The 24114-nt window shown below is 39.9% G+C and overlaps 1 protein-coding gene across 3 annotated transcripts in view; it reads left to right on the top strand.

Annotated features, from left to right (window-relative positions):
* The window catches only part of LOC139416954 (tripartite motif containing 101), a 41835-nt gene that overhangs the window by 2475 nt on the left and 15246 nt on the right, over window positions 1-24114 (top strand). For all 3 annotated transcript variants that reach the window (XM_071166164.1, XM_071166166.1, XM_071166165.1), the window contains exons 3-9: window positions 5183-5316; window positions 5601-5778; window positions 6192-6287; window positions 7144-7377; window positions 21653-21675; window positions 21947-22071; window positions 22243-22739. In XM_071166164.1, coding sequence (XP_071022265.1) covers window positions 5183-5316; window positions 5601-5778; window positions 6192-6287; window positions 7144-7377; window positions 21653-21675; window positions 21947-22071; window positions 22243-22739 — 1287 coding nt within the window. The remainder of the gene's footprint in view (window positions 1-5182; window positions 5317-5600; window positions 5779-6191; window positions 6288-7143; window positions 7378-21652; window positions 21676-21946; window positions 22072-22242; window positions 22740-24114) is intronic.

The raw sequence follows: 24114 nt of genomic DNA, 5'->3' as shown, positions 1-24114 counted from the left end.
AGGGTTTAGAGAGGGATGTTTAACCTCTGACACTCTCACACTTTGCTGCAGTACAGATCCGTAACAGGTGTGTGGATTATGAACTGCTAATTTGAGCCATGGTGAAGACAGTCTCAGATGTCTTCATAATGGAGGCCAGGCCTACTTCTACTGCTGTTGTTTAGTTAGTTAGGCCCATGTTAGGCCCAGACTCCAGGCCATAGAGATGGACAAAAGAGGAATTCTTAGTGAAGGTGAAGCCAGCTACTCCCTGGTTACAGACAGTTACTCCCTGGTTACAGACAGCTACTCCCTGGTTACAGACAGCTACTCCCTGGTTAACGACAGCTACTCCCTGGTTACAGACAGCTACTCCCTGGTTACAGACAGTTACTCCCTGGTTACAGACAGCTACTCCCTGGTTACAGACAGCTACTCCCTGGTTACAGATAGTTACTCCCTGGTTACAGACAGTTAATCCCTGGTTACAGACAGCTACTCCCTGGTTACAGACAGTTACTCCCTGGTTACAGACAGTTACTCCCTGGTTACAGACAGTTACTCCCTGGTTACAGACAGTTACTCCCTGGTTACAGACAGTTACTCCCTGGTTACAGACAGCTACTCCCTGGTTACAGACAGTTACTCCCTGGTTACAGACAGCTACTCCCTGGTTACAGACAGTTACTCCCTGGTTACAGACAGCTACTCCCTGGTTACAGACAGCTACTCCCTGGTTACAGACAGTTACTCCCTGGTTACAGACAGCTACTCCCTGGTTACAGACAGCTACTCCCTGGTTACAGACAGCTACTCCCCAACCCTGGTTACAGACAGCTACTCCCTGGTTACAGACAGCTACTCCCTGGTTACAGACAGTTACTCCCTGGTTACAGACCGCTACTCCCTGGTTACAGACAGTTACTCCCTGGTTACAGACAGCTACTCCCTGGTTACAGACAGTTACTCCCTGGTTACAGACAGCTACTCCCTGGTTACAGACAGTTACTCCCTGGTTACAGACAGCTACTCCCTGGTTACAGACAGCTACTCCCTGGTTACAGACAGCTACTCCCTGGTTACAGACAGCTACTCCCTGGTTACAGACAGCTACTCCCTGGTTACAGACAGTTACTCCCTGGTTACAGACAGCTACCCCCTGGTTACAGACAGCTACTCCCCAACCCTGTTTCCAGACACATTAATTTACTGCTCCTCTTCAAACCCAGTCGGTCCGTAATGAAAGAGAGGAGAACTGAGAGGAGTGATCTTCCGTTTTACCCAGAAGCAGAGGACAAGAGGACTATTCTAGAACCTCTATCTGTCTTTCACTCTGTCTCTGATCTGGCCATCTCCTCTCCTCTACTACTAAAGTTATTCGATTAAGGAGTCTGCCCTCAGCAACTGCCACTAAATCACAATATCTCCCAGTTGATCAACAGAGGGTTGGTTATCCGATTATTCTGGATGATGATCTGTGGCTTCAAACGTTTGATACATGAACGATAATACCTCACTGACGTCAGAACAGCTGTTTCAGAACAGCTGAAAGTTGTTTACAGAGAGGAGAGACTATTTCCCTTTAATACTTAGCGAGAAGATCAGTTGATGTTTTCTGGGAACAGTGGGCAAGTTTCAGGTCGTCCTTATTCCAGTCACTGCTCTCACAAACACCTGGAGGAGTCTCTGGAGCCACATGACTATCACAAAACAATGTTCTGAGACGTGAAGCAATCCCACGGCACGGACATCATGCTGAGTGTATATGTATGTATACATTATATACACTATCGGTCAAAAGTTTTAGAACACCTACTCATTCAAGGGTTTTTATTTATTTCTACATTGTAGAATAATAGTGTAGACATCAAAACTATGAAATAACACATATGGAATCATGTAGTAACTAAAAAAAGTGTTAGTAACAAATCAAAATATATTTTATAATTGAGATTCTTCAAATAGCCACCATTTGCCTTCATGACAGCTTTGTACACTTTTGGCATTCTCTCAACCAGCTTCACCTGGAATGCTTTTCCAACAGTCTTGAAGGAGTTACCACATATGCTTAGCACTTGTTGGCTGCTTTTCCTTGACTCTGCTGTCCGACTCATTCCAAACCATCTCAATTTGGTTGAGGTCAGGGGATTGTGGAGGCCAGGTCATCTGATGCAGCACTTCATCACTCCTCTTCTTGGTCAAATAGCCCTTACACAGTTTGGAGGTGTGTTGGGTCATTGTCCTGTTGAAAAACAAATGATAGTCCCACTAAGCCCAAACCAGATGGGATGGCATATCGCTGCAGAATGCTGTGGTAGCCATGCTGGGTAAGTGTGCCTTGAATTCTAAATAGATCACAGACAGTGTCACCAGCAAAGCACCCCCTCACCATAACACCTCCTCCTCCATGCTTCACGGTGGGAAATACACATGCGGAGATCATCCGTTCACCCACACCACATCCCACAAAGACACCCTTATTGATGTCACTTGTTAAATTCACTTCAAAGAGTGTAGGTGAAGGGGAGGAGACAAGTTAAAGAAGGATTTTTAAGCCTTGAGACAATTGAGACATGGATAGTGTGTGTGTGTGAGACATTCAGAGGGTGAATGGGCAAAACAAAATATTTAAGTGCCTTTGTACGGGGTATGGTAGTAGGTACCAGACGCACCGGTTTGTGTCAAGAACTGCAACGCTGCTGGGTTTTTCACGCTCAACAGTTTCCCTTGTGTATCAAGAACGGTCCACCACCCAAAGGACATCCAGACAACTTAACATACCTTAAGGGAACATTTTGACATTACATAACTGTGGGAAGCATTGGAGTCAACATGGGGCCAGCGTCCCTGTGGAACACTGGGTGGTAGCCTAGTGGTTAAGACGTTGGGCCAGTAACCCGAAAGGGTTGGTTCGAATCCTCAAGCTGACTAGGCAAAATCTGCCGATGTGCCTTAAGCAAGGCACTTAACCCTAATTACTCCTGTAAGTCGCTCTGGATAAGAGTGTCTGCTAAATGACTGAAATGTTGGTCTATACAAAAAGTGGTCAGATGAAGCAGATGCTAAACTACAGGACTGGTTTGCTATCACACATCATGGAACATGTTCCGTGATTCTTCAGATGGCGTTGAGGAGTACACCACATCAGTCACTGGCTTTATCAATAAGTGCATTGAGGATGTCGTCCCCACAGTGACCGTACGTACATACCCCAACCAGAAGTCATGGATTGCAGGCAACATTCGCACTGAGCTTAAGGGTAGAGCTGCCAGTTTCAAGGAGCGGGACTCTAACCCAGAAGCTTATAAGAAATCCCGCTATGCCCTCCGACGAATCATCAAACAGGCAAAGCGTCAATACAGGAATAAGATTGAATCACACTACACCGGCTCTGATGCTCGTCGGATGTGGCAGGGCTTGCAAACCATTACATACTACAAAGGGAAGCACAGCCGAGAGCTGCTCAGTGACACGAGCCTACCAGATGAGCTAAATAACTTCTATGCTCGCTTCGAGGCAAGTAACACTGAAACATGCATGGGAGCATCAGCTGTTCCGGATGACTGTGTGATCACGCTCTCCGCAGCCGATGTGAGTAAGACCTTTAAACAGGTTAACATTCACAAGGCCGCAGGGCCAGACTGATTACCAGGACGTATTCTCCGAGCATGCGCTGACCAACTGGCTTCACTGACATTTTCAACCTCTCCCTGTCCGAGTCTGTAATACCAACATGTTTAATGCAGACCAGCATAGTCCCTGTGCCCAAGAACACTAAGGTAACCTGCCTAAATCACTACCGACCTGTAGCACTCACATCTGTAGCCATGAAATGCTTTGAAAGGCTGGTCATGCTCACATCAACATCATTGTCCCAGAAACCCTAGACCCACTCCAATTTACATACTGCACCAACAGATCCACAGATGATGCAATCTCTATTGCACTCCACACTGCCCTTCCCACCTGGACAAAATGAACACCTATATGAGAATGCTATTAATTGACTACAAATCAGCGTTCAACAACGTAGTGCCCTCAAAGCTCATCACTAAGCTAAGGACCCTGGGACTAAACACCTCTCTCTGCAACTGGATCCTGGACTTCTTGATGGGCCGACCCCAGGTGGTAAGGGTAGGCAACAACACAGCCGCCACGCTGATCCTCAACATGGGGGCACCTCAGGGGTGCGTGCTCAGTCCCCTGATGTACTCCCTGTTCACTCATGACTGCACAGCCAGGCATGACTCCAACACCATCATTAAGTTTGCTGATGACACAACGGTGGTAGGCCTGATCACCGACATAGATGAGACGGCCTATAGGGAGGAGGACCGAGACCTGACCGTGTGGTGCAAGGACAACAACCTCTCCCTCAACGTGATCAAGACAAAGGAGATGGCAACTGCTCGGCCTCCGACTGCAAGGCACCACAGAGGGTAGTGCATAAGGCCCAGTACATCAATGGGGCCAAGCGTCCTGCCACCCAGGACCTCTTTACCAGGCGATGTCAGAGGAAGGCCCTAAAAATGTTCAAAGACTCCAGCCACCCTTGACATAGACTGTTCTCTCTGCTACCGCACGGCAAGTGGTACCGGAGCGCCAAGCCTAGGTCCAAGAGGCTTCTAAACAGCTTCTACCCCCCAAGCCAGAAGACTCCCGAACAGATAATCAAATGGCTACCCAGACTATTTCCATTGCCCCCCTCCCCCTACGCTACTGCAACTCTCTGTTATTATCTTTGCATAGTTACTTTAATAACTACCTACATGTACATAATTACCTCGGCACCGGTGCCTGCGCACATTGACACATTGACTCTGTAACGGTACCCCCTGTATATAGCTCCACTATTGTTATTTACTGCTGCTCTTTAATTATTTCTTATTTTTCTCTTACTTTTTTAAGGATTTTCTTAAAACTGCATTGTTGGTTAAGGGCTTGTAAGTAAGCAGTTCACCTGTTACACCTGCATTACACCTGTTGTATTCGGCGCACGTGACAAATCAAATTAGATTTGATGTAATGTCTTCTACATTCAGTGTATATATAATGTTCTATATTTAAACTGAGACTCGGCAATATGACGTTGCCACGAGCAACAGGAGGAAGTCGGCCCGATACAGCTGTTTACTTCCTGCATCGCTGTGTGTGTGTTTATAGACGGCGTGCTGAGTAAGGTGTGTTGCCCGCTCTGTTCCAGGTGGGGTCTGGAGGGAGGTTCCGCTGTCCGTCCTGCAGTCGGGAAGTTGTGTTGGACCGTCACGGTGTCTACGGGCTGCAGCGCAACCTGCTGGTAGAGAATATTATTGACGTCTACAAACAGGAGTCCACCAGGTGAGGACAGAGGTCTTTAATGTAAAGATGTTTGGTAAGAGAGGGGATGGGATTAGACAGGGGTGGCCAGGTCAACCCTCCTCTTGGTGAACTATATTAGTGACGTCTACAAACAGGAGTCCACCAGGTGAGGGAGTGGAATGTGGGTCGCTCTCCTGAAGGTTTCAAAATAAGGATGCCAAAGGAATATCAACAAATTACATCTAGAAGGCATTTTAGTTTTTATTTTGGCTTCCTAATCCTGGCTGGCATTCCTCCTCATCTCCTTCCCACAATCCTCCTAGCTCTAGATCCCAGTCGTCAAAGCCTGCGAGCCAGCCCACCTGTGAGGAGCACGACGGTGAGAAGGTCAACATCTACTGCATCACCTGCCAGGTGCCTACCTGTTCCCTCTGCAAGGTGTTCGGTGCCCACAACACCTGCCAGGTGGCACCGCTAACACAGGTCTACCAGCAGCAGAAGGTGAGTGAGTAAGGCCTCAGGCATGGGTCGCACATTGATGACATCACAGACGGCAACTTTCACCTGGGTAGTGTTCATTAGGGCACACTGTAGCAAAGAAAAATAATCTTATTGGACAAGTTCTGTGGGATGACACCTGGGTGTAGAGATGTGCCTTGGCAATCATTGGTTAATTTGTGCTGTAACATATTTGGGGGCTCACCCCGGATCACATTAGACGAGGAAAGAAAGTAGCCTGACTCACCAGGCAGTTACAGGTTTCGCTTCTGTGAAACTTGTTACACTTTAGATGTATGATGATATCATAAAGATATGTAGAACATGAAAATAAAATGATCCTGACTCACCAGTAACACGTGGCCCACAGTAGCTACGGTAATTCCTCTGTGAAACCTCTACCTTTCTCTCAACAGGCTGAGCTGAGTGAGGTGGTTAGCTCCTTGGTGGCATCGAACGACCAGGTCCAAGCCTTCATCAATGAGTTGGAAGTGACCTGCAAGAATGTTGAGGTTAGCGTTGTTCGTGTTCTATCTTTTCTGGTGTGTCGTCAGGGACTTTTTTGCACCTATAAAGTTTGAAGTGCTGCTTGGTGTTGTTCAGTTACAAGATCAAGATTCAAATCAACAGTGAGCCGAAGTTTTGTTATCTACTCAGTCTCTAACTAATACAATCTTTTTCTTTATTTCGTTTTTTATTTAACCTTTTATTTAACTGGACAAGTCAGTTTTAAGAACAAATTCTTATTTAAAATGACGGCCTACCCGGGCCAAACCCAAACCCAGACGACGCTGGGCCAATTGTGCGCTGCCCTATGGGACTCCCAATCACGGCCGGTTGTGATACAGCCTGGAATCGAACCAGAGTCTGTAGTGACGCCTCTAGCACTGAGATGCAGTGCCTTAGACCGCTGTGCCACTCGGGAGCCCAATATATATATATATATATTTTTTTTACCTTTATTTAACTAGGCAAGTCAGTTAAGAACAAATTCTTATTTTCAATGATGGCCTAGGAACAGTGGGTTAACTGCCTGTTCAGGGGCAGAACGACAGATTTGTACCTTGTCAGCTCGGGGATTCGAACTTGCTAGTCCAACTAGTCCAACGCTCGGCTACCCTGCCGCCCCAATCTATAAGTTATACTTTTCCAGTTGTTCAGTTATAAAGAATGTTGACGTTAGTGCCTTTTGTGTCTGTTCTACTTTGGTGTATTGTCGTGTACATCCATAAAGTGCTGCTTGGTTTTGATCAGTAACGCTCCGCTAACAAAACCTCGTCCTCGCGACATCCCAGGGACGTCCCAAAATGATCCCCTAAAGTTGTCAGGACGTCTGAAAAGATTGACCTTATGCCTGTGTTTCTACAGGAGAACAGTAAGACCCAGAAGCAGACGGTGTGTGAGAAGTTTAACCGCATGCTCGCCATCCTGGAGGAGCGACAGAGGATCATGAAGCAGCGAGTCACGTACGAGCAGGAGGAGAAGACGGGTCACGCTCGATCGCTGGTGCGATCCTACAGAGAGAGCGTAGAGACCAGCACCAAACTGGTAGAGACTGCTATGACCACCATGCAGGAACCTGAGATGGCTGCCTTCATGAAGGTACGATACCATACAATACAATACGATACCATACAATACAATACGATACCATACAATACAGTACAATACCATACGATACAATACTATACCATACAATACAGTACTATACCATACAATACAATACAATACAGTACAATACCATACAATACAATACGATACCATACAATACAGTACAATACAATAGAATACAATACTATACCATACAATACAATACTATACCATACAATACAGTAGGATACCATACAATACCATACAGTACGATACCATACAATACAGTATGATACCATACAATGCAATACAATACCATACAATACAATACGATAACATACAATACAGTACAATACCATACAATACAATACTATACCATACAATACAATACTATACCATACAATACAGTAGGATACCATACAATACCATACAGTACGATACCATACAATACAGTACGATACCATACAATACAATACGATACCATACAATACAATACAATACCATACAATACAATACTATACCATACAATACAGTAGGATACAATACAATACCATACAGTACGATACCATACAATACAGTACGATACCATACAATACAGTATGATACCATACAATACGATACCATACAATACAATACAATAGAGTACAGTACGATACCATACAATACAGTACGATACCATACAATACAGTATGATACCATACAATACAATACAATACAATACAATACAGTACAGTACGATACCATACAATACAGTACGATACCATACAATACAGTACGATACAATACAATACAATAGAGTACAGTACGATACCATACAATACAGTACGATACCATACAATACAGAACGATACAATACAATACAATACAATAGAGTACAGTACGATACCATACAATACAGTACGATACCATACAATACAGTACGATACCATACAATACAATACAATAGAGTACAGTACGATACCATACAATACAGTACGATACCATACAATACAGTACGATACCATACAATACGATGCCATACAATACAGTACGATACCATACAATACAATACAGTACGATACCATACAATACAATACAATAGAGTACAATACGATACCGTACAATACAGTACGATACCATACAATACAATACGATACCATACAATACATTACAGTACGATACCATACAATACAATACAATACAGTACGATACCATACAATACAGTACGATACCATACAATACAATACAGTACGATACCATACAATACAATACAATAGAGTACAATACGATACCGTACAATACAGTACGATACCATACAATACAATACGATACAATACAGTACGATACCATACAATACAATACAATACAGTACGATACCATACCATACAGTACGATACCATACAATACAATACAATACAGTACGATACCATACAATACAATACAATACAGTACGATACCATACAATACAGTACGATACCATACAATACAATACGATACCATACAATACAATACGATACAATACAGTATGATACCATACAATACAATACAATACAGTACGATACCATACAATACAGTACGATACCATACAATACAGTACGATACCATACAATACAATACAGTACGATACCATACAATACAGTACGATACCATACAATACAATACAATACAGTACGATACCATACAATACAATACAATACAGTACGATACCATACAATACAGTACGATACCATACAATACAATACGATACCATACAATACATTACAGTACGATACCATACAATACAATACAATACAGTACGATACCATACAATACAATACAATACAGTACGATACCATACAATACAATACAATACAGTACGATACCATACAATACAATACGATACCATACAATACATTACAGTACGATACCATACAATACAATACAATACAGTACGATACCATACAATACAATACAGTACGATACCATACAATACAATACAATACAGTACGATACCATACAATATAGTACGATACCATACAATACAATACGATACAATACAGTACGATGCCATACAATACAATACAATACAGTACGATACCATACCATACAGTACGATACCATACAGTACAGTACGATACCATACAGTACAGTACGATACCATACAATACAATACAGTACGATACCATACAATACAGTACGATACCATACAGTACAGTACAATACCATACAGTACAGTACGATACCATACAGTACAGTACGATACCATACAATACAATACAATACAATACAGTACAATACCATACAATACAATACAATACCATACAGTACGATACCATACCATACAATACAGTACGATACCATACAATACAGTACGATACCATACAATAAAGTACGATACCATACAATACAGTACGATACCATACAATACAATACAATACAGTATGATACCATACAATACAGTACGATACCATACAATACAGTACGATACCATACAATACAGTACGATACCATACAGTACAGTACGAAACCATACAATACAATACAATACAGTACGATACCATACAGTACAGTACGATACCATACCATACAATACAGTACAATACCATACAATACAATACGATACCATACAATACAGTACAATACCATACAATACAATACTATACCATACAATACAATACTATACCATACAATACAGTAGGATACCATACAATACGATACGATACCATACAATACAATACGATACCATACAATACAATACAGTACGATACCATACAATACAATACAGTACGATACCATACAATATAGTACGATACCATACAATACAATACGATACAATACAATACGATACCATACAATACAATACAATACCATACAATACTATACCATACAATACAATACTATACCATACAATCCAGTAGGATACAATACAATACCATACAGTACGATACCATACAATACAGTATGATACCATACAATACCGTACAATACCATACGATACCATACAATACAGTATACCATACAATACGATACCATACAATACAATACAATAGAGTACAGTACGATACCATACAATACAGTACGATACCATACAATACAGTACGATACCATACAATACAGTATGATACCATACAATACAATACAATACAATACAATACAATACAGTACAGTACGATACCATACAATACAGTACGATACCATACAATACAGTACTATACCATACAATACAGTACGATACCATACAATACAGTACGATACCATACAATACAATACAATAGAGTTCAGTACGATACCATACAATACAGTACGATACCATACAAAACAGTACGACACAATACAATACAATACAATAGAGTACAGTACGATACCATACAATACAGTACGATACCATACAATACAGTACGATACCATACAATACAATACAATAGAGTACAGTACGATACCATACAATACAGTACGATACCATACAATACAATACGATTCCATACAATACAATACAGTACGATACCATACAATACAGTACGATACCATACAATACGATGCCATACAATACAGTACGATACCATACAATACAATACAGTACGATACCATACAATACAATACAATAGAGTACAATACGATACCGTACAATACAGTACGATACCATACAATACAATACGATACCATACAATACATTACAGTACGATACCATACAATACAATACAATACAGTACGATACCATACAATACAATACAATACAGTACGATACCATACAATATAGTACGATACCATACAATACAATACGATACAATACAGTACGATGCCATACAATACAATACAATACAGTACGATACCATACCATACAGTACGATACCATACAGTACAGTACGATACCATACAGTACAGTACGATACCATACAATACAATACAGTACGATACCATACAATACAGTACGATACCATACAGTACAGTACAATACCATACAGTACAGTACGATACCATACAGTACAGTACGATACCATACAATACAATACAATACAATACAGTACAATACCATACAATACAATACAATACCATACAGTACGATACCATACCATACAATACAGTACGATACCATACAATACAGTACGATACCATACAATAAAGTACGATACCATACAATACAGTACGATACCATACAATACAATACAATACAGTATGATACCATACAATACAGTACGATACCATACAATACAGTACGATACCATACAATACAGTACGATACCATACAGTACAGTACGAAACCATACAATACAATACAATACAGTACGATACCATACAGTACAGTACGATACCATACCATACAATACAGTACAATACCATACAATACAATACGATACCATACAATACAGTACAATACCATACAATACAATACTATACCATACAATACAGTACGATACCATACAATACAGTACAATACCATACAATACAATACTATACCATACAATACAATACTATACCATACAATACAGTAGGATACCATACAATACGATACGATACCATACAATACAATACGATACCATACAATACAATACAGTACGATACCATACAATATAGTACGATACCATACAATACAATACGATACAATACAATACGATACCATACAATACAATACAATACCATACAATACTATACCATACAATACAATACTATACCATACAATACAATACTATACCATACAATACAATACGATACCATACAATACAATACAGTACGATACCATACAATACAGTACGATACCATACAGTACAGTACAATACCATACAGTACAGTACGATACCATACAATACAATACAGTACGATACCATACAATACAATACGATACAATACAATACGATACCATACAATACAATACAATACGATACCATACAATACGATACCATACAATACAATACAATACAATACAGTACGATACCATACAGTACAGTACAATACCATACAGTACAGTACGATACCATACAGTACAGTACGATACCATACAGTACAGTACGATACCATACAATACAATAGAATACAATACAGTACAATACCATACAATACAATACAATACCATACAGTACGATACCATACCATACAATACAGTACGATACCATACAATACAGTACGATACCATACAATACAATACAGTACGATACCATACAATACAGTACGATACCATACAGTACAGTACAATACCATACAGTACAGTACGATACCATACAGTACAGTACGATACCATACAATACAATACAATACAATACAGTACAATACCATACAATACAATACAATACCATACAGTACGATACCATACAGTACAGTACGATACCATACAGTACAATACAATACAATACAGTACAATACCATACAATACAATACAATACCATACAGTACGATACCATACCATACAATACAGTACGATACCATACAATACAGTACGATACCATACAATAAAGTACGATACCATACAATACAGTACGATACCATACAATACAATACAATACAGTATGATACCATACAATACAGTACGATAACATACAATACAGTACGATACCATACAATACAGTACGATACCATACAGTACAGTACGAAACCATACAATACAGTACGATACCATACAGTACAGTACGATACCATACAATACAATACAGTACGATACCATACAATACAGTACGATACCATACAATACAGTACGATACCACACAGTACAGTACGATACCATACCATACAATACAGTACAATACCATACAATACAATACGATACCATACAATACAGTACAATACCATACAATACAATACTATACCATACAATACAATACTATACCATACAATACAGTAGGATACCATACAATACGATACGATACCATACAATACAATACGATACCATACAATACAATACAATACAGTACGATACCATACAATACAATACAATACAGTACGATACCATACAATATAGTACGATACCATACAATACAATACGATACAATACAATACGATACCATACAATACAATACAATACAATACCATACAATACTATACCATACAATACAATACTATACCATACAATCCAGTAGGATACAATACAATACCATACAGTACGATACCATACAATACAGTATGATACCATACAATGCAATACAATACCATACAATACCATACGATACCATACAATACAGTATACCATACAATACGATACCATACAATACAATACAATAGAGTACAGTACGATACCATACAATACAGTACGATACCATACAATACAGTACGATACCATACAATACAGTATGATACCATACAATACAATACAATACAATGCAATACAATACAGTACAGTACGATACCATACAATACAGTACGATACCATACAATACAGTACTATACCATACAATACAGTACGATACCATACAATACAGTACGATACCATACAATACAATACAATAGAGTACAGTACGATACCATACAATACAGTACGATACCATACAATACAGTACGATACCATACAAAACAGTACGATACAATACAATACAATAGAGTACAGTACGATACCATACAATACAGTACGATACCATACAATACAGTACGATACCATACAATACAATAGAGTACAGTACGATACCATACAATACAATACGATTCCATACAATACAATACAGTACGATACCATACAATACAGTACGATACCATACAATACGATACAATACAGTACGATACCATACAATACAATACAGTACGATACCATACAATACAATAGAGTACAATACGATACGATACCATACAATACAATACAATACCATACAGTACGATACCATACCATACAATACAGTACGATACCATACAATACAATACAATACAGTACGATACCATACAATACAGTACGATACCATACAATACAATACAATACAGTACGATACCATACAATACAATACGATACCATACAATACATTACAGTACGATACCATACAATACAATACAATACAGTACGATACCATACAATACAATACAATACAGTACGATACCATACAATACAATACGATACAATACAGTACGATGCCATACAATACAATACAATACAGTACGATACCATACCATACAGTACGATACCATACAGTACAGTACGATACCATACAGTACAGTATGATACCATACAATACAATACAGTACGATACCATACAATACAGTACGATACCATACAGTACAGTACAATACCATACAGTACAGTACGATACCATACAGTACAGTACGATACCATACAATACAATACAATACAATACAGTACAATACCATACAATACAATACAATACCATACAGTACGATACCATACCATACAATACAGTACGATACCATACAATACAGTACGATACCATACAATAAAGTACGATACCATACAATACAGTACGATACCATACAATACAATACAATACAGTATGATACCATACAATACAGTACGATACCATACAATACAGTACGATACCATACAATACAGTATGATACCATACAATACAGTACGATACATTACGATACCATACAATACAATACAATACAGTACGATACCATACAATACAGTACGATACCATACAGTACAGTACGATACCATACAATACAGTACGATACCATACCATACAATACAGTACGATACCATACAATACAGTACGATACCATACAATAAAGTACGATACCATACAATACAGTACGATACCATACAATACAATACAGTACGATACAGTATGATACAATACAATACATTACGATACCATACAATACAATACAATAAAGTACGATACCATACAATACAGTACAATACCATACAATACAATACGATACCATACAATACAGTACAATACAATACAATACAGTATGATACAATACAATACATTACGATACCATACAATACAATACAATAAAGTACGATACCATACAATACAGTACAATACCATACAATACAATACGATACCATACAATACAGTACAATACCATACAATACAATACTATACCATACAATACAGTACGATACCATACAATACAATACTATACCATACAATACAGTACAATACCATACAATACAATACGATACCATACAATACAGTACAATACCATACAATACAATACTATACCATACAATACAGTACGATACCATACAATACAATACCATACAATACAATACCATACAATACCATACGATACCATACAATACAGTATACCATACAATACGATACCATACCATACAATACAGTACGATACCATACAATACAGTACGATACCATACAATAAAGTACGATACCATACAATACAGTACGATACCATACAATACAGTACGATACCATACAATAAAGTACGATACCATACAATACAGTACGATACCATACCATACAATACAGTACAATACCATACAATACAATACGATACCATACAATACAGTACAATACCATACAATACAATACTATACCATACAATACAGTACGATACCATACAATACAATACTATACCATACAATACAGTACAATACCATACAATACAATACGATACCATACAATACAGTACAATACCATACAATACAATACTATACCATACAATACAGTACGATACCATACAATACAATACCATACAATACAATACAGTACAATACCATACAATACAATACTATACCATACAATACAGTACAATACCATACAATACAATACTATACCATACAATACAATACTATACCATACAATACAGTAGGATACCATACAATACGATACGATACCATACAATACAATACGATACCATACGATACAATACAGTACGATACCATACAATACAATACAATACAGTACGATACCATACAATACAATACGATACAATACAATACGATACCATACAATACAATACAATACCATACAATACTATACCATACAATACAATACTATACCATACAATCCAGTAGGATACAATACAATACCATACAGTACGATACCATACAATACAGTATGATACCATACAATGCAATACAATACCATACAATACCATACGATACCATACAATACAGTACGATACCATACAATACAGTATACCATACAATACGATACCATACAATACAATACAATAGAGTACAGTACGATACCATACAATACAGTATGATACCATACAATACAATACAATACAATGCAATACAATACTATACCATACAATACAGTACGATACCATACAATACAGTACGATACCATACAATACAGTACTATACCATGCAATACAGTACGATACCATACAATACAGTACGATACCATACAATACAATACAATAGAGTACAGTACGATACCATACAATACAGTACGATACCATACAAAACAGTACGATACAATACAATACAATACAATAGAGTACAGTACGATACCATACAATACAGTACGATACCATACAATACAGTACGATACCGTACAATACAATACAATAGAGTACAGTACGATACCATACAATACAATACGATTCCATACAATACAATACAGTACGATACCATACAATACAGTACGATACCATACAATACGATACCATACAATACAGTACGATACCATACAATACAATACAGTACGATACCATACAATACAATAGAGTACAATACGATACGATACCATACAATACAATACGATACCATACGATACAATACAGTACGATACCATACAATACAATACAATACAGTACGATACCATACAATACAATACAATACAGTACGATACCATACAATACAATACGATACAATACAGTACGATACCATACAATACAATACCATACAGTACGATACCATACAGTACAGTACGATACCATACAGTACAGTACGATACCATACAATACAATACAGTACGATACCATACAATACAGTACGATACCATACAGTACAGTACAATACCATACAGCACAGTACGATACCATACAGTACAGTACGATACCATACAATACAATGCAATACAATACAGTACAATACCATACAATACAGTACGATACCATACAATACAATACAATACCATACAGTACGATACCATACCATACAATACAGTACGATACCATACAATACAGTACGATACCATACAATACAGTACGATACCATACAATACAGTACGATACCATACAATACAATACAATACAGTATGATACCATACAATACAGTACGATACCATACAATACAGTACGATACCATACAATACAGTACGAAACCATACAATACAATACAATACAGTACGATACTATACAATACAGTATGATACCATACAGTACAGTACGATACCATACCATACAATACAGTACAATACCATACAATACAATACTAAACCATACAATACAATACTATACAGTATGATACCATACAATACAGTACGATACCATACAATACAGTACGATACCATACAATACAGTACGATACCATACAGTACAGTACAATACCATACAGTACAGTACGATACCATACAGTACAGTACGATACCATACAATACAATACAATACAGTACAATACCATACAATACAGTACGATACCATACAATACAATACAATACCATACAGTACGATACCATACAGTATAGTACGATACTATAATATACAGTACGATACCATACAACACAATACAATACAGTACAGTACGATACCATACAATACATTACGATACCATACCATACAATACAGTACGATACCATACAATACAGTACGATACCATACAATACAGTACGATACCATACAGTACAGTACGATACCATACCATACAATACAGTACGATACCATACGATACAGTACGATACCATACAATACCATACAGTACGATACCATACGATACAGTACGATACCATACAATACAGTACGATACCATACAATACAGTACAATACCATACAGTACAGTACAATACCATACCATACAATACAGTACGATACCATACGATACAGTACGATACCATACAATACCATACAGTACGATACCATACGATACAGTACGATACCATACAATACAGTACGATACCATACAATACAGTACAATACCATACAGTACAGTACGATACCATACCATACAATACAGTACGATACCATACAATACAGTACAATACCATACAATACCATACAATACAGTACGATACCATACGATACAGTACGATACCATACAATACAGTACGATACCATACGATACAGTACGAAACCATACAATACAGTACAGTACAATACAATACACTACTGTACCATACGATACAGTACGATACCAAACAGTACAGTACGATGCGGGACGACACGACGCAGTACGATGCAACATGATAGTTTCAAGTTTTATTAGTCATATGTACAGGATACACATGGTATACATCGTCCAATGAAATGCTTCCTTGTAGGTTCCTTAAAGAACAATGCAACAACAATAATGAATAATTAAAGATAAGAACAGGAACATAAAGTAAATGTCTCAGTAGAATAGAATAAACATTTTAGCTTAATTATAATATAGGAAGGCACAGTGTATAGTACAATATTTACACGTGAAGGGGGGGGGGGATTGAGGGAAACGTTTTTAAATTGTGGAGCATTTATCATTCATAATAAGAGTCTAGTAGCAGCAGTTGTGATGTGTGGGTAGCGTGTGTGTGTGTGTGTGTGTGTGTGTGTGTGTCAAATCGAATCAAATCAAATTGTATTTGTTACATGCGCTGACTACAACCTTACCGTGAAATGCTTACTTACAAGCCCTTAACCAACAATGCAGTTCAAGAAATAGAGTTGACTAAATAAACTACAAGTAAAAAAATTAAATACAAGTAACAAAGTAAAATAACAATGTGGAGGCTATATACAGGGGGTACCGGTACAGAGTCAATGTGGAGGTTATATACAGGGAGTACTGGTACAGAGTCAATGTGGAGGCTATATACAGGGGGTACCGGTACCGCGTCAATGTGGAGGCTATATACAGGGGGTACCGGTACAGAGTCAATGTGAAGGCTATATACAGGGGGTACTGGTACAGAGTCAATGTGGAGGCTATATACAGGGGATACCGGTACAGAGTCAATGTGGAGGCTATATACAGGGTATTACGGTACAGAGTCAATGTGGAGGCTATATACAGGGTATTACGGTACAGAGTCAATGTGGAGGCTATATACAGGGGGTACCGGTACCGCGTCAATGTGGAGGCTATATACAGGGTGTTATGGTACAGAGTCAATGTGGAGGCTATATACAGGGGGTACCGGTACAGAGTCAATGTGGAGGCTATATACAGGGTATTATGGTACAGAGTCAATGTGGAGGCTATATACAGGGTATTATGGTACCGAGTCAATGTGGAGGCTATATACAGGGTATTACGGTACCGAGTCAATGTGGAGGCTATATACAGGGTATTATGGTACCGAGTCAATGTGGAGGCTATATACAGGGGTACCGGTACAGAGTCAATGTGGAGGCTATATACAGGGGTACCGGTACAGTCAATGTGGAGGCTATATACAGGGTGTTACGGTACAGAGTCAATGTGGAGACTATATACAGGGGGTACCGGTACAGAGTCAATGTGGAGGCTATATACAGGGGGTACCGGTACAGAGTCAATGTGGAGGCTATATACAAGGAGTACTGGTACAGAGTCAATGTGGAGGCTATATACAGGGGGTACTGGTACAGAGTCAATGTGGAGGCTATATACAGGGAGTACTGGTACAGAGTCAATGTGGAGGCTATATACAGGAGGTACCGGTACCGAGTCAATGTGGAGGCTATATACAGGGGGTACCGGTACAGAGTCAATGTGGAGGCTATATACGGGGGTACTGGTACAGAGTCAATGTGGAGGCTATATACAGGGGGTACTGGTACAGAGTCAATGTGGAGGCTATATACAGGGAGTACTGGTACAGAGTCAATGTGGAGGCTATATACAGGGAGTACTGGTACAGAGTCAATGTGGAGGCTATATACAGGGAGTACTGGTACCGAGTCAATGTGGAGGCTATATACAGGGGGTACTGGTACAGAGTCAATGTGGAGGCTATATACAGGGGGTACTGGTACCGAGTCAATGGGGAGGCTATATACAGGGGGTACCGGTACCGAGTCAATGTGGAGGCTATATACAGGGAGTACTGGTACAGAGTCAATGTGGAGGATATATACAGGGAGTACTGGTACCGAGTCAATGTGGAGGCTATATACAGGGAGTACTGGTACAGAGTCAATGAGGAGGCTATATACAGGGGGTACTGGTACCGAGTCAATGTGGAGGCGATATACAGGGAGTACTGGTACCGAGTCAATGTGGAGGCTATATACAGGGAGTACTGGTACCGAGTCAATGTGCGGGGGTACAGGTTAGTCGAGGTAATTTGTACAGGGGTAGGGGTAAAGTGTCCGTGTGAGTGAATGAGTGAGTGAGTGTATGCTAAGATGTGGAGAATCAGAACAGGTGGTCAGTCCAGTTCAAGTGTTCAGCAGTCTGATGGCTTGTAGATAGAACCTGTCTCTGAGCCTTTTGGTATCAGACCTTCAGCATGCCTGGCATGTGGGCAATGACCAACCTGAGCACCAAGGGTGCAATTTAGTCATTTGGGCATGTCACCTTAGTTTTTCTTGGGCACTGGGACGATGGTGGTCTCCTTGAAGTAGATGGGGACTACAGCCTGAGACAGGGACAGGTTAAAGATGTCCGAGAAGACGCCCGCCAGTTGGTCAGCACACACCCTGAGGACGCGGCCAGGGATTCCATCTGTGCTGGTGGTTTTGTGAGTCTACACTCTTTTTTTTTGAGTTTTCCTCACGCCAGCCTCGGAGAATGAAAGCACCTGGTCGTCCAGAGCAGTGAGATTCTTCCTGGATGGCTCGGTATTGTCTACCTCGAAGCGAGCATAGAGTGTTTTTTGCTCGTCTGCTGGGACGGAGGCTTCAGTGGGAACCACACCACTGGATTTGCCTATGTATTCTGTGATAGTCTGTAGTCCTTGCCACATCCGAGTCTAAATTGTCGAACATCCATTCAAGTTTGAGTCTCTATTGTCTTTTTGAGTCCCTAATGGATTTACGGACCTCGTACCAGCTTGCCCTGTACGTGTGGTGCGTCACCGAGTCATCGGGGTCCATTCTGCTGACATTGAATGCTCTCAGCATGGTACGGATATCTCCGTTCGTCCAGGGTTTTTGGTTGGGGTACGTCCAGATTGTTATTGTGGGTACATGAAGACTGTGACTGAAGATGTATGTTCACTCAATATTGATGGATGCAATACAATACAATACAATACAATATTGAAAGACTTTGAAAACATATTTCATTACTGGAATTGTTGTTATCTATCTTTTACATTAATTTGCTTTTAATAATTTTGTCTTTTTCCCTTTTTCTCAGATTGCCAAAGACTTGATTGTAAAGTGAGTCAGTCTTATTTTTAATCTGGTACTGATAATAAGTAACTCATAATAAATAACTAATAAGACGTAACTAATAATTAGTAACTAATAAGAAGTACGATTTGTTAGAAGTTTGGAACGGTTTGGGCCACTCTACTGATCAATACTTTGTAGTCTTTCTATTTTGTTTCCGTCTCATTCAAACTCTCTGTCTGTCCCACATTCTGACTATCCTCTCTCTATCCTTCTCTCTGTGTTTGCTACCTCATTTATATCCCCATCTCCTTGCCAGGGTGAATGTGGCGTCCAGTACCTGCATCGTGGAGACCCTGGAGCCTGGTTATGAGAACATGGACCACTACCGAGTCAACTTCAACGCAGAGAAGAGGGCTCTGTACAAGTTGGACTTCATCAAAGGTACCATGGCTGCGTCTGAACTATCATTATTTTCCCTATATAGAGCACCACTATCTTTTAGCCAGAGCCCCATTGGCCATCAGTGTGTTCTACTGATGTTCTGTGTGGATATTCCACATCAGCAGTAGAGAAGACACACCTAACCTGTTTTATTGTCTCTGTTCGTTGTAGAGGAGGAGGAGGAGGGAGAGGAGGTTCCTGAGGAGGCAGAACCAGAACCAGAATGTGAACCAGTTCTGGACTTAGAACCGGAGGCCGTTCTGGAACCAGCAACAGTTTATGAACCAATGGCACTGCCAGTACTGGTGCAAGAACGAGAGCCAGAATCAGTACCACAGCCAGTGCTAGTGGAAGAACTACAGACAGAACCAGAGCAGATGACAGTGACAAAGCGACAGCTAGTTCCAGAACATGAGACAGTTCTAGAACCAGTAGCATTTCCAGAACATGTGACAGTTCTAGAGCCGCTGGAAGTTCTAGAACCAGAGTCAGCATCCAGTCAGATCCTGGATGCAGAGCCTGTGTTGGAGCTGAAGACAGTGGGAGAGTGTTGGGGACTGAAGGACCCAGCAGAGCTGACAGAGGAGGTCAGGGATCAAGCAGAGGGGTGTGATGCAGACCTGCAGAAAGAGGAGTTCTGTGACCAAGGGGGCTTAAATACCCAACAGGTATAGTACGCTATACATGACATGTATTTCCTCACCAATGGGAAGAAAAATAATGTAATAGCTACATGTTATGTTACATACATGAATTAATTTATTAATTAATTTCAGACATGTTATGAGAATATTAATAATACTTAGTGATTTATTCATTGACAGAAAAGTGAGAACAAAGGACTTCATTGTATTGTTGCCCTAACCATTTCTCTCTTTGAGAGAGACAACAGAGTAAAGAGTCAGGGTGTCCCCACAGACAACAGAGTAAAGAGTCACAGTGTCCAGAGAGACAACAGAGTAAAGAGTCAGTGTGTCCCCACAGACAACAGAGTAAAGAGTCATGGTGTCCCCACAGACAACAGAGTAAAGAGTCAGGGTGTCCCCACAGACAACAGAGTAAAGAGTCAGGGTGTCCCCACAGACAACAGAGTAAAGAGTCAGGGTGTCCCCACAGACAACAGAGTAAAGAGTCAGGGTGTCCCCATAGACAACAGAGTAAAGAGTCAGGGTGTCCCCACAGACAACAGAGTAAAGAGTCATGGTGTCCAGACAGACAACAGAGTAAAGAGTCAGGGTGTCCCCACAGACAACAGAGTAAAGAGTCAGGGTGTCCCCACAGACAACAGAGTAAAGAGTCAGGGTGTCCCCACAGACAACAGAGTAAAGAGTCAGGGTGTCCCCACAGACAACAGAGTAAAGAGTCACAGTGTCCAGATAGACAACAGAGTAAAGAGTCAGGGTGTCCCCACAGACAACAGAGTAAAGAGTCAGGGTGTCCCCACAGACAACAGAGTAAAGAGTCACAGTGTCCCCACAGACAACAGAGTAAAGAGTCAGGGTGTCCCCACAGACAACAGAGTAAAGAGTCAGTGTGTCCCCACAGACAACAGAGTAAAGAGTCAGGGTGTCCCCACAGACAACAGAGTAAAGAGTCACAGTGTCCCCACAGACAACAGAGTAAAGAGTCACAGTGTCCAGAGAGACAACAGAGTAAAGAGTCAGGGTGTCCCTACAGACAACAGAGTAAAGAGTCACAGTGTCCAGAGAGACAACAGAGTAAAGAGTCAGGGTGTCCCTACAGACAACAGAGTAAAGAGTCACAGTGTCCAGACAGACAACAGAGTAAAGAGTCAGGGTGTCCCCACAGACAACAGAGTAAAGAGTCACAGTGTCCAGAGAGACAACAGAGTAAAGAGTCAGTGTGTCCCCACAGACAACAGAGTAAAGAGTCACAGTGTCCCCACAGACAACAGAGTAAAGAGTCAGGGTGTCCAGAGAGACAACAGAGTAAAGAGTCAGGGTGTCCCTACAGACAACAGAGTAAAGAGTCACAGTGTCCAGACAGACAACAGAGTAAAGAGTCAGGGTGTCCCCACAGACA

Source organism: Oncorhynchus clarkii, chromosome 9 (assembly GCF_045791955.1).
Source record: "Oncorhynchus clarkii lewisi isolate Uvic-CL-2024 chromosome 9, UVic_Ocla_1.0, whole genome shotgun sequence".
NCBI classification, from domain to species: domain Eukaryota; kingdom Metazoa; phylum Chordata; class Actinopteri; order Salmoniformes; family Salmonidae; genus Oncorhynchus; species Oncorhynchus clarkii.
Note: the sequence above shows the minus strand (reverse complement) of the source record. Positions and strands in the feature narration are given on the sequence as shown.